The 11,121-nt window shown below is 31.9% G+C and overlaps 1 protein-coding gene across 1 annotated transcript; it reads right to left on the bottom strand.

The window, feature by feature from the left end:
- Positions 1-143: 143 nt before the first annotated feature.
- On the bottom strand, positions 144-9,929 carry serping1 (serpin peptidase inhibitor, clade G (C1 inhibitor), member 1). Its single transcript, XM_073819554.1, has 8 exons — positions 9,817-9,929; positions 9,535-9,578; positions 4,957-5,233; positions 4,538-4,882; positions 2,877-3,083; positions 2,633-2,776; positions 714-917; positions 144-635 (listed from the first exon to the last, which is right to left on the bottom strand). Exons 2-8 carry the CDS (start codon positions 9,565-9,567, stop codon positions 442-444), a joined length of 1,404 nt encoding a protein of 467 aa, XP_073675655.1. The 5' UTR covers positions 9,568-9,578; positions 9,817-9,929; the 3' UTR covers positions 144-441.
- Between the last annotated feature and the right edge of the window lie 1,192 nt (positions 9,930-11,121).

The following is an 11,121-nucleotide window of genomic DNA, read 5'->3' as shown; positions in this document are numbered from 1 at the left end:
ATATATATATATATATATATATATATATATATATATATATATATATATATATAATTTAAATAATAACAATAATTCATTTATTATTAATTAATGTAATTTATTGTTATTTATTTCTTATTTTTCATTCTACTTTGAGTACGGAATAGTTTTTAAATTAACTTTTTATTTGATTTTACATTTTTTTTATTTGTTATTTTGATGCTTTTTGAAGTATTTTACACTTTATGGGATTTATTATGGTAAAACAGCAATAACTAGAAAATAGCATTGCAGCACACCAAATTAGTGAAAATTTAATCAGTTTCTTACCCATGAAAAAGTTTCTGGAAAGAAAAAAAATCACTAATATTTTTTCCTATGGAAGAGCTTGATAAATCTCTAAAATAATGTAACCAAGTTCAGTGTCCAGTTAATAATATCAGTATCAAGTCTCAAATGTGCTCAAATGGCACCGTTTCCTGAGAATGACCTGTGTGCATTTATTGTGACGCTTACCTCTGCCTGTAATTTTTTGTTGTATCCCAGTTGAAGGTTGTACTTAGAGCTGTAAAGAATTGGCACATCTATGAGCTCACCTGAAAACATCCTGAACGGTTCGTGTTTGTTTGTGGATTCAAAATCTGTCTTCCATTTACCTGTAAAGCACAAAGAAACATACACAGTGTCATTAAAAAATAAATAGGTGCAGTATTCATACATATAATGTCACTTACCATTAAAGTAGACTGCATTTAACAGAACAAACGAGGTCATTTCATCCACATCAACAGTTAACTCAGGGATTTTATTCTTTGTCTTTTTTGCCACCCATTCTTTGATGAGATTCACGTTTTGATTGCTGTCATTGGTCAGCTTCTGTGGCTTGGCATCATAGAACTGCAGTGATTGGTTGACGAAAGCTTCTCCCAATTCTTGCTCTATGTGGAAACAAAACTTTTCAGGCTATGGATATGACTGCACTCTTAAATTAGGTAGTATCAAAATGAAGTCCAGAATAAGTGACTCTGATATAATTACAGCAATGCTGTTATTTTGACACCCTATGCCCTTGTGGAAAAAAAAGTGAGCCTAATTGTAATACTAATTACACCTTACATACACCTTGCAGAATCTGCAAAATGTTAATTATTTTACCAAAATAAGAGGAATCATACAAAACGCATGTTATTTTTTATTTAGTACTGACCGGAATAAGATATTTCACATAAAATACATTCACATATAGTCCACAAGAGAAAATAATAGTTAAATTTATAAAATGACCCTGTTCAAAAGTTTACATACACTCGATTCTTAATACTGTGTTGTTACCTGAAAGGTTTCATGAGTCCCATGTTTGTCCTGAACAGTTAAACTGCCTGCTGTTCTTCAGAAAAATCCTTCAGGCCCCACAAATTCTTTGGTTTTTCAGCATTTTTGTGTATTTGAACCCTTTCCAAACAATGACTGTATGATTATGAGATCCTTCTTTTCACACTGAGGACAACTGAGGGACTCGTATGCTATTATTAAGAAGGTTCAAACTCTCACTGATGCTCCAGAAGGAAAAACGATGCATTAAGAGCCGGGGGTGAAAACTTTTGAAAAAATAAAGATGTGTACATTTTTCTTCTTTTGCCTAAATATCATTATTTTCATTAAGTACTGCCCTTCAGAAGCTACAGAAGATACTTGTTTTTTGTTCCCCAGAAGACAAAATAGTTCAACTTAACCTGATCTTCAAATTGAAAAAGTTTTCACCCCCAGCTCTTAATGCATTGTTTCCTTCTGAAGCATCAGTGAGTGTTTGAACCTTTTGTAATAGTTGCATATGAGTCCTTCAGTGGTCTTCAGTGTGAAAAAACATAGTGTCATTGTTGAAAAGGGTTCAAATACACAAAAATGTATCTGTGGGACCTGAAGAATTTTTCTGAAGAACAGCAGGTAGTTTAACTGTTCCGGACAAACAAGGGACTCTAATAAACTCTATAAACACTAAACAACTATCACAAAAAAAGCTGTGGATCATTCAGGTAACAACACAGTATTAAGAATCAAGTGTTTGTAAACTTTTGAATAGGGTCATTTTTATAAATTCATCTTATTTTCTCTTGTGGACTATATGTAAACGTCTTCTATTCTATGTAAACTAGACTAAATAAAATAAATAACATGCATCTTGTATGATCATTCTTATTTTGGTAAAATTAACATTTCACAGGTGTATATAAACATTTGACCTCAACTGTATGAATGAAACACTCATATGGACTTAAAGAGAGTAGACATTCATGACATTTTTAATAGAAAGTGCATTAAAGTTATTTTAGTTCACTATAAATGCTTGTCTGTAAATTCTGCAGTACTTAGGTCTATTAGGTCACTTATTTTTATTACCAAAAAAAATTATAACTTTCCGATTATGCGATTAATCTTCAAAATAATCAACCAATTTTTCTTTTACCCAAATAATCGTTAGTGACAGCCCTAATTCTAAATAACATGCAATTGAGTGTCTGAAAACTGAAAAATTGCATTCAGTATGTTCTTTTAACGAATACTATTTCATAAGTATTTAGTATATACTTCTTTTTCACAGGGTGAGTGTTTATCTTGGCTAATGAGTGTGTTTTTTTTTTTTATCTGAGGCTACCTGGGGAATAAAAGATGGCAGAGGCCATTTCCAGTGTGTCCTTTATCGCTTTTCTTAGATTCTTTGTCTCAAAATGCACACAGGAGAATTCTGAGGGAAGACGAAGTGCACCTTCCAGCTGTTTTCTGGTCTCACCTCGAGCACCTTGGATGGAACGAGAGGGAAGTAAGAGGCTCAGCAGGTCAGCAGTGAACAATGGTTAGCCTTTTGTGATTGTCTGACATTCCTCCAGCATTTGTCTTACCCAATAGCAGGTTATAAAGAGCTACAGCAATGCTGACTGGGGAGAAGATCAAGTTGGTTTCAGGTTTTGAACCTTTAAGGTCGGCGTATACAGAGGAGGAGAATTCTGTGAGTGATTCCGCCAAAGTTGCCTTTCCTGATCTGCTGTCCTGTTCCTTACAGTCCTCCCATGGGTCAGTGTAGCCAAAGCAGCGGGGCAGAGGAGGGGCTAAGGAATAAAAAATGAAGGTAAAGGCTACCCTGACAATTGAGGATGTGATTTGAGATGTAGAAATAGTTAATATTTTACATATCCCCAAAAGATAAAGCTCATTCCTATTAAAGATAATGTTTAACTGTATATGACCCCTGAGTTGAATTTATAAATAACATCTATTTTAAAAATAACAAAATGTATGATTTTCCAAATATTTTCTTTATTTTATTCATGTTGGTTTTTTTTTATTTTGTTTTCATTTTTAATGTAGAAATAATATAAAAAGTAAAGGTTGGCAGTTTTAGATTAAATATTTTAAATATTTTGTTCCTGAATGCAGGAAGGCAGAATTTATTCATGCATTTTATTTTAAAAATACATAATTTCTTTTTTATATATGTATGTATGTATATGCTATATTTAAGAATAATACTAAAACAACTGATAACATTTATTTTTAAAATTACTTTTAATGAAATAAATTTAAAAATAAACCTTTGTTTTAAAAATTGTTTTTAAAAATTATGAAAATGATTTCAAGTGTAATAATATTTAATAATTAATCAATTAATATTTTACTATTCTTCTTAATATAAGAATAGTACGAAAACAGACAGAATTGATACATTTTTTTTTAAATAAATTTCCTTTTTATAAAGTTAAATGTAAGAATAATATTAAAACTGATTAATTTATTTTAAAATGTATTAATTTCTTTTTAATTGTAAAAATCATTTCTAAATAAAGTGTAATAATAATATTAAAAATGACATTTATAAATGTTTTAATTTTATATTAATTTAGAATAATACAAAAACAGAATTTAACATACATTTTATTTTAAAAATACATAATTTATTTTAAAATCAATTTAGTTTATTTAAAAAATATATAAATTATTTCTAAGTGTAATAATAATATTAAAACGGGGCATTTATAAATGGTTTAATTATATATTTAGAATTTATTTTATTATAAGAATCATACAAAAACTGAATTTATACATTTATTTTAAAAATACACAATTTCTTTAAAAAACATATGTAAGAATAATATTAAAACAACTGATTCAATTTATTTTTAAATAATTTAATTTTAAAAATTATTTGTAAAAAATATTTCTAAGTAAAGTGTAATAATAATGTTAAAACAGGCATTTATAAATGTTTTAATTCAGAATTAATTTATACATGCATTTTATTTAAAATTGTAAAAAAAAAAAAAATGGTATTTTATTTTAAATAAATTGTAAGGATAATATTAAAACATACAGACTATATAAAATATAAAATGTAATAATGTAATAATTACAAAATAAATATAAATAAATAATACATAATATCATATAATAATCATATTTTAATTTTTTTAAGTAATTATATTTTTTTTTATTTAAGAACAAAATATGAGAATAACATTAAAACAGATAGAAACCTGCATTTTAAATAATTATCTGAAAGGAGTACCTTCCACTTCCAGTTCCACTGACAGCATCTGAGATGTATTTGTTATGACACAGTGGTACATCCCAGCATCATCCTCTTTGGTCTGACTAATTTTAATCGCCCAGTCGTGTTCTTCGGGGCTAATGTCCCAGAAAACCCTCTGATGTGTCTTGTCCTCCTCTTTTTGGTCCTCTGAGTTCATGACAGTCTCAAGAAGCACCACACCATTATTTGTCTCTCGTTTCCATACAACAGGAGGTTTTTCTGTCTCTCCAGAAGAGAACACTTCAGGAACCTTGCACTGAAGCATCGCATCACTGCCAGCTACTATTTTGACGACCTGCCATTGGTGAAAGGGTGGGGGTGCTAAAAAAAAAAAAGAGTTTAGTTTGTCAATTGACCTGAGATTCAAAGTCCACAATGCAACAAAACCATCTAACCTTCCACGCGTATCGTGAATGTTCTGCTCAACTTGAAACGATCCTCTCCTATATAACCCTTCTGAACACACGTGTACTGTCCTTCTTGGCTGGTAATTATGTTTCTGAGGTTCAGGATATCTCCTTTCTCCTCAAGTGTTTGCCTCTCCTGTGTGTGAGCAGAAGTGAAGCTCCAGATGTATGTGGAGTCAATAAGCTTAGGGACATCATCGGGAAGACAAGTGAGTGAAATGCCAGAGTTTAGAAGAACAGTGATGGCACAGGTAGACAGGGAAAGCTGAAAAAAGGAGAGATTGTAAGCTCATTATTAAAGTGTTGTAAAAGTAGTCCATATGATGTAAGTGTTATATATGCAAGTCTTCCGAAACCAGTGAGGAACAGACTTTTTTTTTTAATTACACTGAGTAAAATCAAGCTAGTTTGGAACAACATAGAGGTGAGTAAATGACAGGAATTACTTAATTTAACAACTTTTGGGTTAACTGTCTACACTGAACACATCACATCAAAAGTCATCCTGTTGCTGGGTAATGTTATTTTTAGTTTGTTTTTGTAAATATTTGTAAATAGTTTTATCATTTTCATTTAAACATTTTTGATCAAAAATGTGGATATAATTTAAAACTGAAACCTTTTTTGGTGTGTTTGGTCATTTTTATTAGTTTCTTTTTATGTTTATATCTACCAATTTTTCCGTAAGAGCAGGGGTGGCCATTTGTATGTTTTATGGGTCTGGTTTCTGGTTTTATCCAAGTCCAGCTATTTTTAGCTATACAAAACATCTTATTTTGCTGCTTGATATTGCAAACTGGTGTATCTTACCATATGCGTATTGTTATTCTTCTTGTTATTTCTCTGTCGGCAAATGAACTTATTGAATTTATAAAAATGACCCCTTTGAAGTGTGTACATCTCCTTGATTCTTAATACTGTGTTCTAAGATGAATGATCCACAGCTGTGTTTTTTGGTTTAGTGATAGTTGTTCATGAGTTCTGTTTTTGTCCTGAACAGTTAAACTGCCTGCTGTTCTTCAGAAAAATCCTTCAGGTCCAACAAATTCTTTGGTTTTTCAGCATTTTTGTGTATTTGAACCCTTTCTAACAATGGCTGTATGATTTTAAGATCCATCTTTTCACACAAAAGGACAACTGAGGGACTCATATGCAACTATTACAGGAGGTTCAAATGCTCACTAATGCTTCAGAAGGAAACATGAACTTGAAGATCAGGGTAAATTTAACTTATTTTGTCTTCTGTGAAACATCTAAGTATCTTGTCGCTTCTGAAGGGCAGTATTAAATGGAAAAAAATATTTAGGCAAAATAAAAAAAATATATACACAACTCCATTCTGTTCAAATGTTTTCACCCCCAGCTCTTAATGCATAGTTTTTCCTTCTGGAGCATCAGTGAGCATTTGAACCTTCTGTAATAGTTGCATATGAGTCCCTCAGTTGTCCTCAATGTGAAAAGATGGATCTTAAAATCATACAGGCATTGTTGGAAAGGGTTCAAATACACAAAAATGCTGAAACCCAAAGAATTTGAGGGACCTGAAGGATTTTTCTGAAGAACAGAATGCAGTTTAACTGTGCAGGACAAACAAGGGACTCGTGAACAACTTTAACTAAACAAAACACAGCTGTGGATCATTCAGGTAAGAACACAGTAATGAGAAGCAAGGGGATTTAGTTTAAGTTCATTATCCGCTATAGGGAAATAATAAGAAAAATAACAATGTGCAATAAACGGTAAAACAGTTTGAACTACAATATTTTGGCACTACACCAATTTGCCATATCAAGCAGCAAAACGAACAGTTTTTTTACAGCTTGAAATAGCTGCACGCAGATGAGACCGAAAGCCAGACCCATAAAATTTACAAAATGGCCGCGACCACTCTTTCGGGAAAAATAAGGTGAATATGCGAGACTTACGATTAGGTAAATACCGCAACTAGAAAAAACGGGAAAACTACACGTTAAGATAATATAACAAATATCAGTTTGCAACATTTGGACTACGTCCAACACACAACCAGGTGGGGCATCCGTGTGCTCTATCGGTGCTACGTGAGAGGAGCGTCTTAGGGATGTGCATATCGATCCTAAAGTATCGATATATCGATACTGATGCGAGTATCGAAAGTATCGATACTCAAATTGAAAATATCGATACTAAGGTGTGTTTTATTTACCAGTGATTTTGTTTATTTAACAAAAAGCCAGGAGTACAATGTGCATTGAATTGGATGCATAACGTATGCTAGAGAATAACTGTTCACGATAGAACACTTTTCCTACTCATCTGAACGCACGCAAATGATGCAAGACAGAACCAATCAACCACAGAGAGCATTCACTCCCTTAAGACAGTGCATTCAAACAGGGCTGTGTTTCCTAAAAGTATCATAAGAAATCATTGATGCTTTTGGGAACGACAGCCCTGAACAATGCTTATCAGAGGACAGAAAATAAAAACATGTTTGAGCTATTTCTCAATAAACAAACTGAAATTGAAGCTTACATAATTTGCATTTCACAAGTGCAATTACATTTCTTTAAATTAACACTTAAAGTTCATTGATCATGTTTTGTAGTAATGTTAATATAAATTATACGCTGGCAGAAAAAAAAAGTTGTATTTTATGTGTGCAACAGCATGTCACTGGCAGCCCCTTATGAAACCAAGTATTTTCAACTGTAGGTTTTGTAGTTACCACTAAAGTAAACATATTTTAACCACGTGTAGAAAATAAAATTTAATTAGTTGCATATTAAATGTTAAAATGGATTTCAAATATAAAGTGTAAAAGGTTATAAAAAAGGGCATAATTACATATTTTACTCTTATTAATTTAATAAATGTAATAATTTAAAATTAAGTTTAGAAGTATCGTATCGGTATCGATATCGATGATACTGGCCTTAAAAATATCGGTATCGTATCGAAAACAAAATAAGTGGTATCGCCCATCCCTAGAGCGTCTCGCTGCAGCCTGCGGTGGACATCCAACCCCGCCCACATCCAAGTGTGACGCCAGACGCCACACCCATGTTCAAACACGTCACACATCCAACATATTAAATAGTATTAACACGTATTAAAATAGTGATAATATGATTAGCAATGTTCACATTTGTGGACATATCTTTAGAGAATTAGATGAAAATGAAAATATGCTAAGTGTTACTTTTACAATAACAAAACTTAATTGTCCGTCTAAATCTGATCTTGTCTATGTCAAAATCGATTATAATTAACGTGAATTTATGTCATTACACAAACAAATAGGGTAAGGTTTAAATGTTTTATTACCAATTACCATTTTCCTAACTTTAATCAACCAAAGCAAGCGTTTTACCGGCTGTTCGAATGTAATTAGTTCCATATGAAAGATGACCTAGGTTTAATTTGTATTATTTAATACAAACTGTTTTGTTTACATCCCCGATACAACATACTTCCGCCATTCTTGCACATGCGTACAACATCGGGATTCTTTTTTTATTATTTTATTAAAGAATAATTGGACATTACAAAAATATTGAAATAGAAATCCAGATACACAAAATACAAGCTTAATCGGTATACAGTAATACAATATGTAATAAGGGGGGGGGGGGGGGGGGAATAAAAAAATAAAAAATAAACTAATACCATAGAGAGAAAAAAGTAAATAAATAAACAAAAACTAAATTAAAACCTAGAAACAACTAAACAATAGTTCAAATTTTCTTCCTTTTCCCTTACATATACAAAAAATTATATTGTGGGAGCATAACCAGAAAAAAGGTTCTCCGTGAAATGAAACAACAAATGTATTCATTTGTTTTAAAGACTTTTTAAAAACTTCTATTTCTGATAAAAAATAAATTACATTTTGGTATGCATTTAGCAAATTTCTGTTTATGAATATAATATTTGCCTTGCAAAATGTAAAAGTTAACAACGTACTCAATCATTTTACTTTTATGAGAATAAGTACAGATAACATCTTTTAAAGAAAGCATATAATTAACATTTCTTTGCAGAAGAAGGTGCTAACATCAGACTAAAAACTAAGAGACAATTCACAATTATAAAACAAATGACACAAGTCTTCCTCATGTGTGTTACAGAAACTGCAGGTATTATCAATGTCCATGAATTTAGAAAGAGCTACTTTACATGTATAAATTTCGTGAAGTATTTTGAAATGCACCGCTTTAAGGCTACCGATGGGGAGGGGAGTCACAAGATGACGCATTGACGTGGGCGTGGTATCTGACGTCACACATGGATGTGGGCGGGGTTGGATGTCCACCGACCGCAGGCTGCAGCGACAGCGAGCCCTACTTGGTACGCGACGCGAATCGCAGTCTATGCAGCGTAAATTTTAATGGGTTTTACTGGTACTTAATACGACGAGATGCTCTTGCCTTGTATAGACAATACGACAGAACAAGAACAACTTTTTAGTTAAATAGTAAAAGCAGTTATTTAATTAATCACATCTCATTAGAAGTCACCTGAAAATGTTAATTTTCATACCACGAAATATTCGTGACATCCTTATCTTATATTTTATTTACTTACACCTGCACAGAGCAACAGGAGGACGCGATGCATGGTGCTCAATCCTGGAGAGAGAAGAAAAACAACTCTTTAAGTTATTGTCTCAGTAACATTACATCTGATATTCACCCACAAATAAAACACTAAAGTAAGTTACATATGAATAACCTTTCAAGTACGCAGAGGGCATAGCCAGACAGTTTTTATTCATTATTAGAATACAGTAAGCTAGCTATATGCCTGTTTTGATTGCTAATCTATTGTAAGAAATGAGAAAGGAAACAAAAAAGATAAACAACTTACGCAGATATAATTCCGAATGGGAAGAAGCTTCGAGCCCAGGAAATGTTTGTCTGTTTGGCGCTTCTGTCTGGTCCTCTTGCTATGTTTTCTTTCCACTGCTAATTGGTAAATCATTACACAGATGTTTGCTAACATGATTCTTTATGTACATAGATCCTTGATAGAAATCTGACTGATTTACGGAAAATCACATGTCCAAAGTCTCTTTAACAGATAAAAAATGAAAAAAAGTTCAGCTCATACACCAATACTGTAGGTGTCGTTTATTGCATTAGCCCGAAACAATCAAATTTGCACAATGGTGGTATGTTCAGTTTACCTCAGTACATTCGAAATACGTTTTTCATATACAGTCAAACCAAAATGTATTCAGACGCCTTCAACTTTTCTCACATTATCACAGTTTATTCGCTATGGCAATAAAATATGACAAGAACTCAAGAGTTAAACTGTCAGAACCAATTCATCCTGGTAATGTCAGATAACTTTGATAGAAAGGTATGTAATAGATTACAATCAACCAAAAACTAACAGACAACTGTTAGTATGACAATATTTACAATTATCTACTATCAATTCCTTGTTGACCAATTACCAAGCAGTAATTAATTTTAAGTATGTGTAAAAATGTCACATTAGCTATTAAAGACAAAACACTTAAGCAAAACATGGTCAGGTTAAAGTGTCTGAATAATTTTCGGTCCCAAAATTGTAATAATTTTACTGGTAGTCCACTGTATGAAGAATTTTGGGGTATAATATGTCACAGTTTACTTTATTTTGCTATCCCCTCTTACATAAATCAACTAAAGTGCCCTGCACCCACTAGTAAAAAATATCAAAATATTATATCTGGTGTCTGAATCATTTTTAGTTTGACTGATATCACTTAATTTGCCTTTTCTTATGTAACTGCACATTTTGACTCACACAATAGTTGCTGGCTTATAGAAAGACCTAGAGAGGGCGATTTTCTTTTTAGTTTGCATACAAGGTCAAGATTCAGTCAGTTTTTTTCTGTTTATGCTTTGACCTTTTTTTCTGTGGAGCTGGAAGGTGAATATGAATACATTTTTAAAATGCTAATTAATTCAAATGTTTCAAACTAAAATTGCACCTGTCTGAAGTGTTTTCTCAAAGAAAAATTATCAGTGAACATTTTATTCAGATATGTTTTTTTTTTTTGTGTTTTTTTGGCAGTTTCTTTCTTTAATACCATTTCACCAATGCTAGTAATAATTATATATGCTTCTGATAGAAACTTAAGCAACTTAAAGGAACAACAATTGACAAAGTTGTCTGGTC

Source organism: Garra rufa, chromosome 15, assembly GCF_049309525.1.
Source record: "Garra rufa chromosome 15, GarRuf1.0, whole genome shotgun sequence".
NCBI lineage: Eukaryota > Metazoa > Chordata > Actinopteri > Cypriniformes > Cyprinidae > Garra > Garra rufa.
Note: the sequence above shows the minus strand (reverse complement) of the source record. Positions and strands in the feature narration are given on the sequence as shown.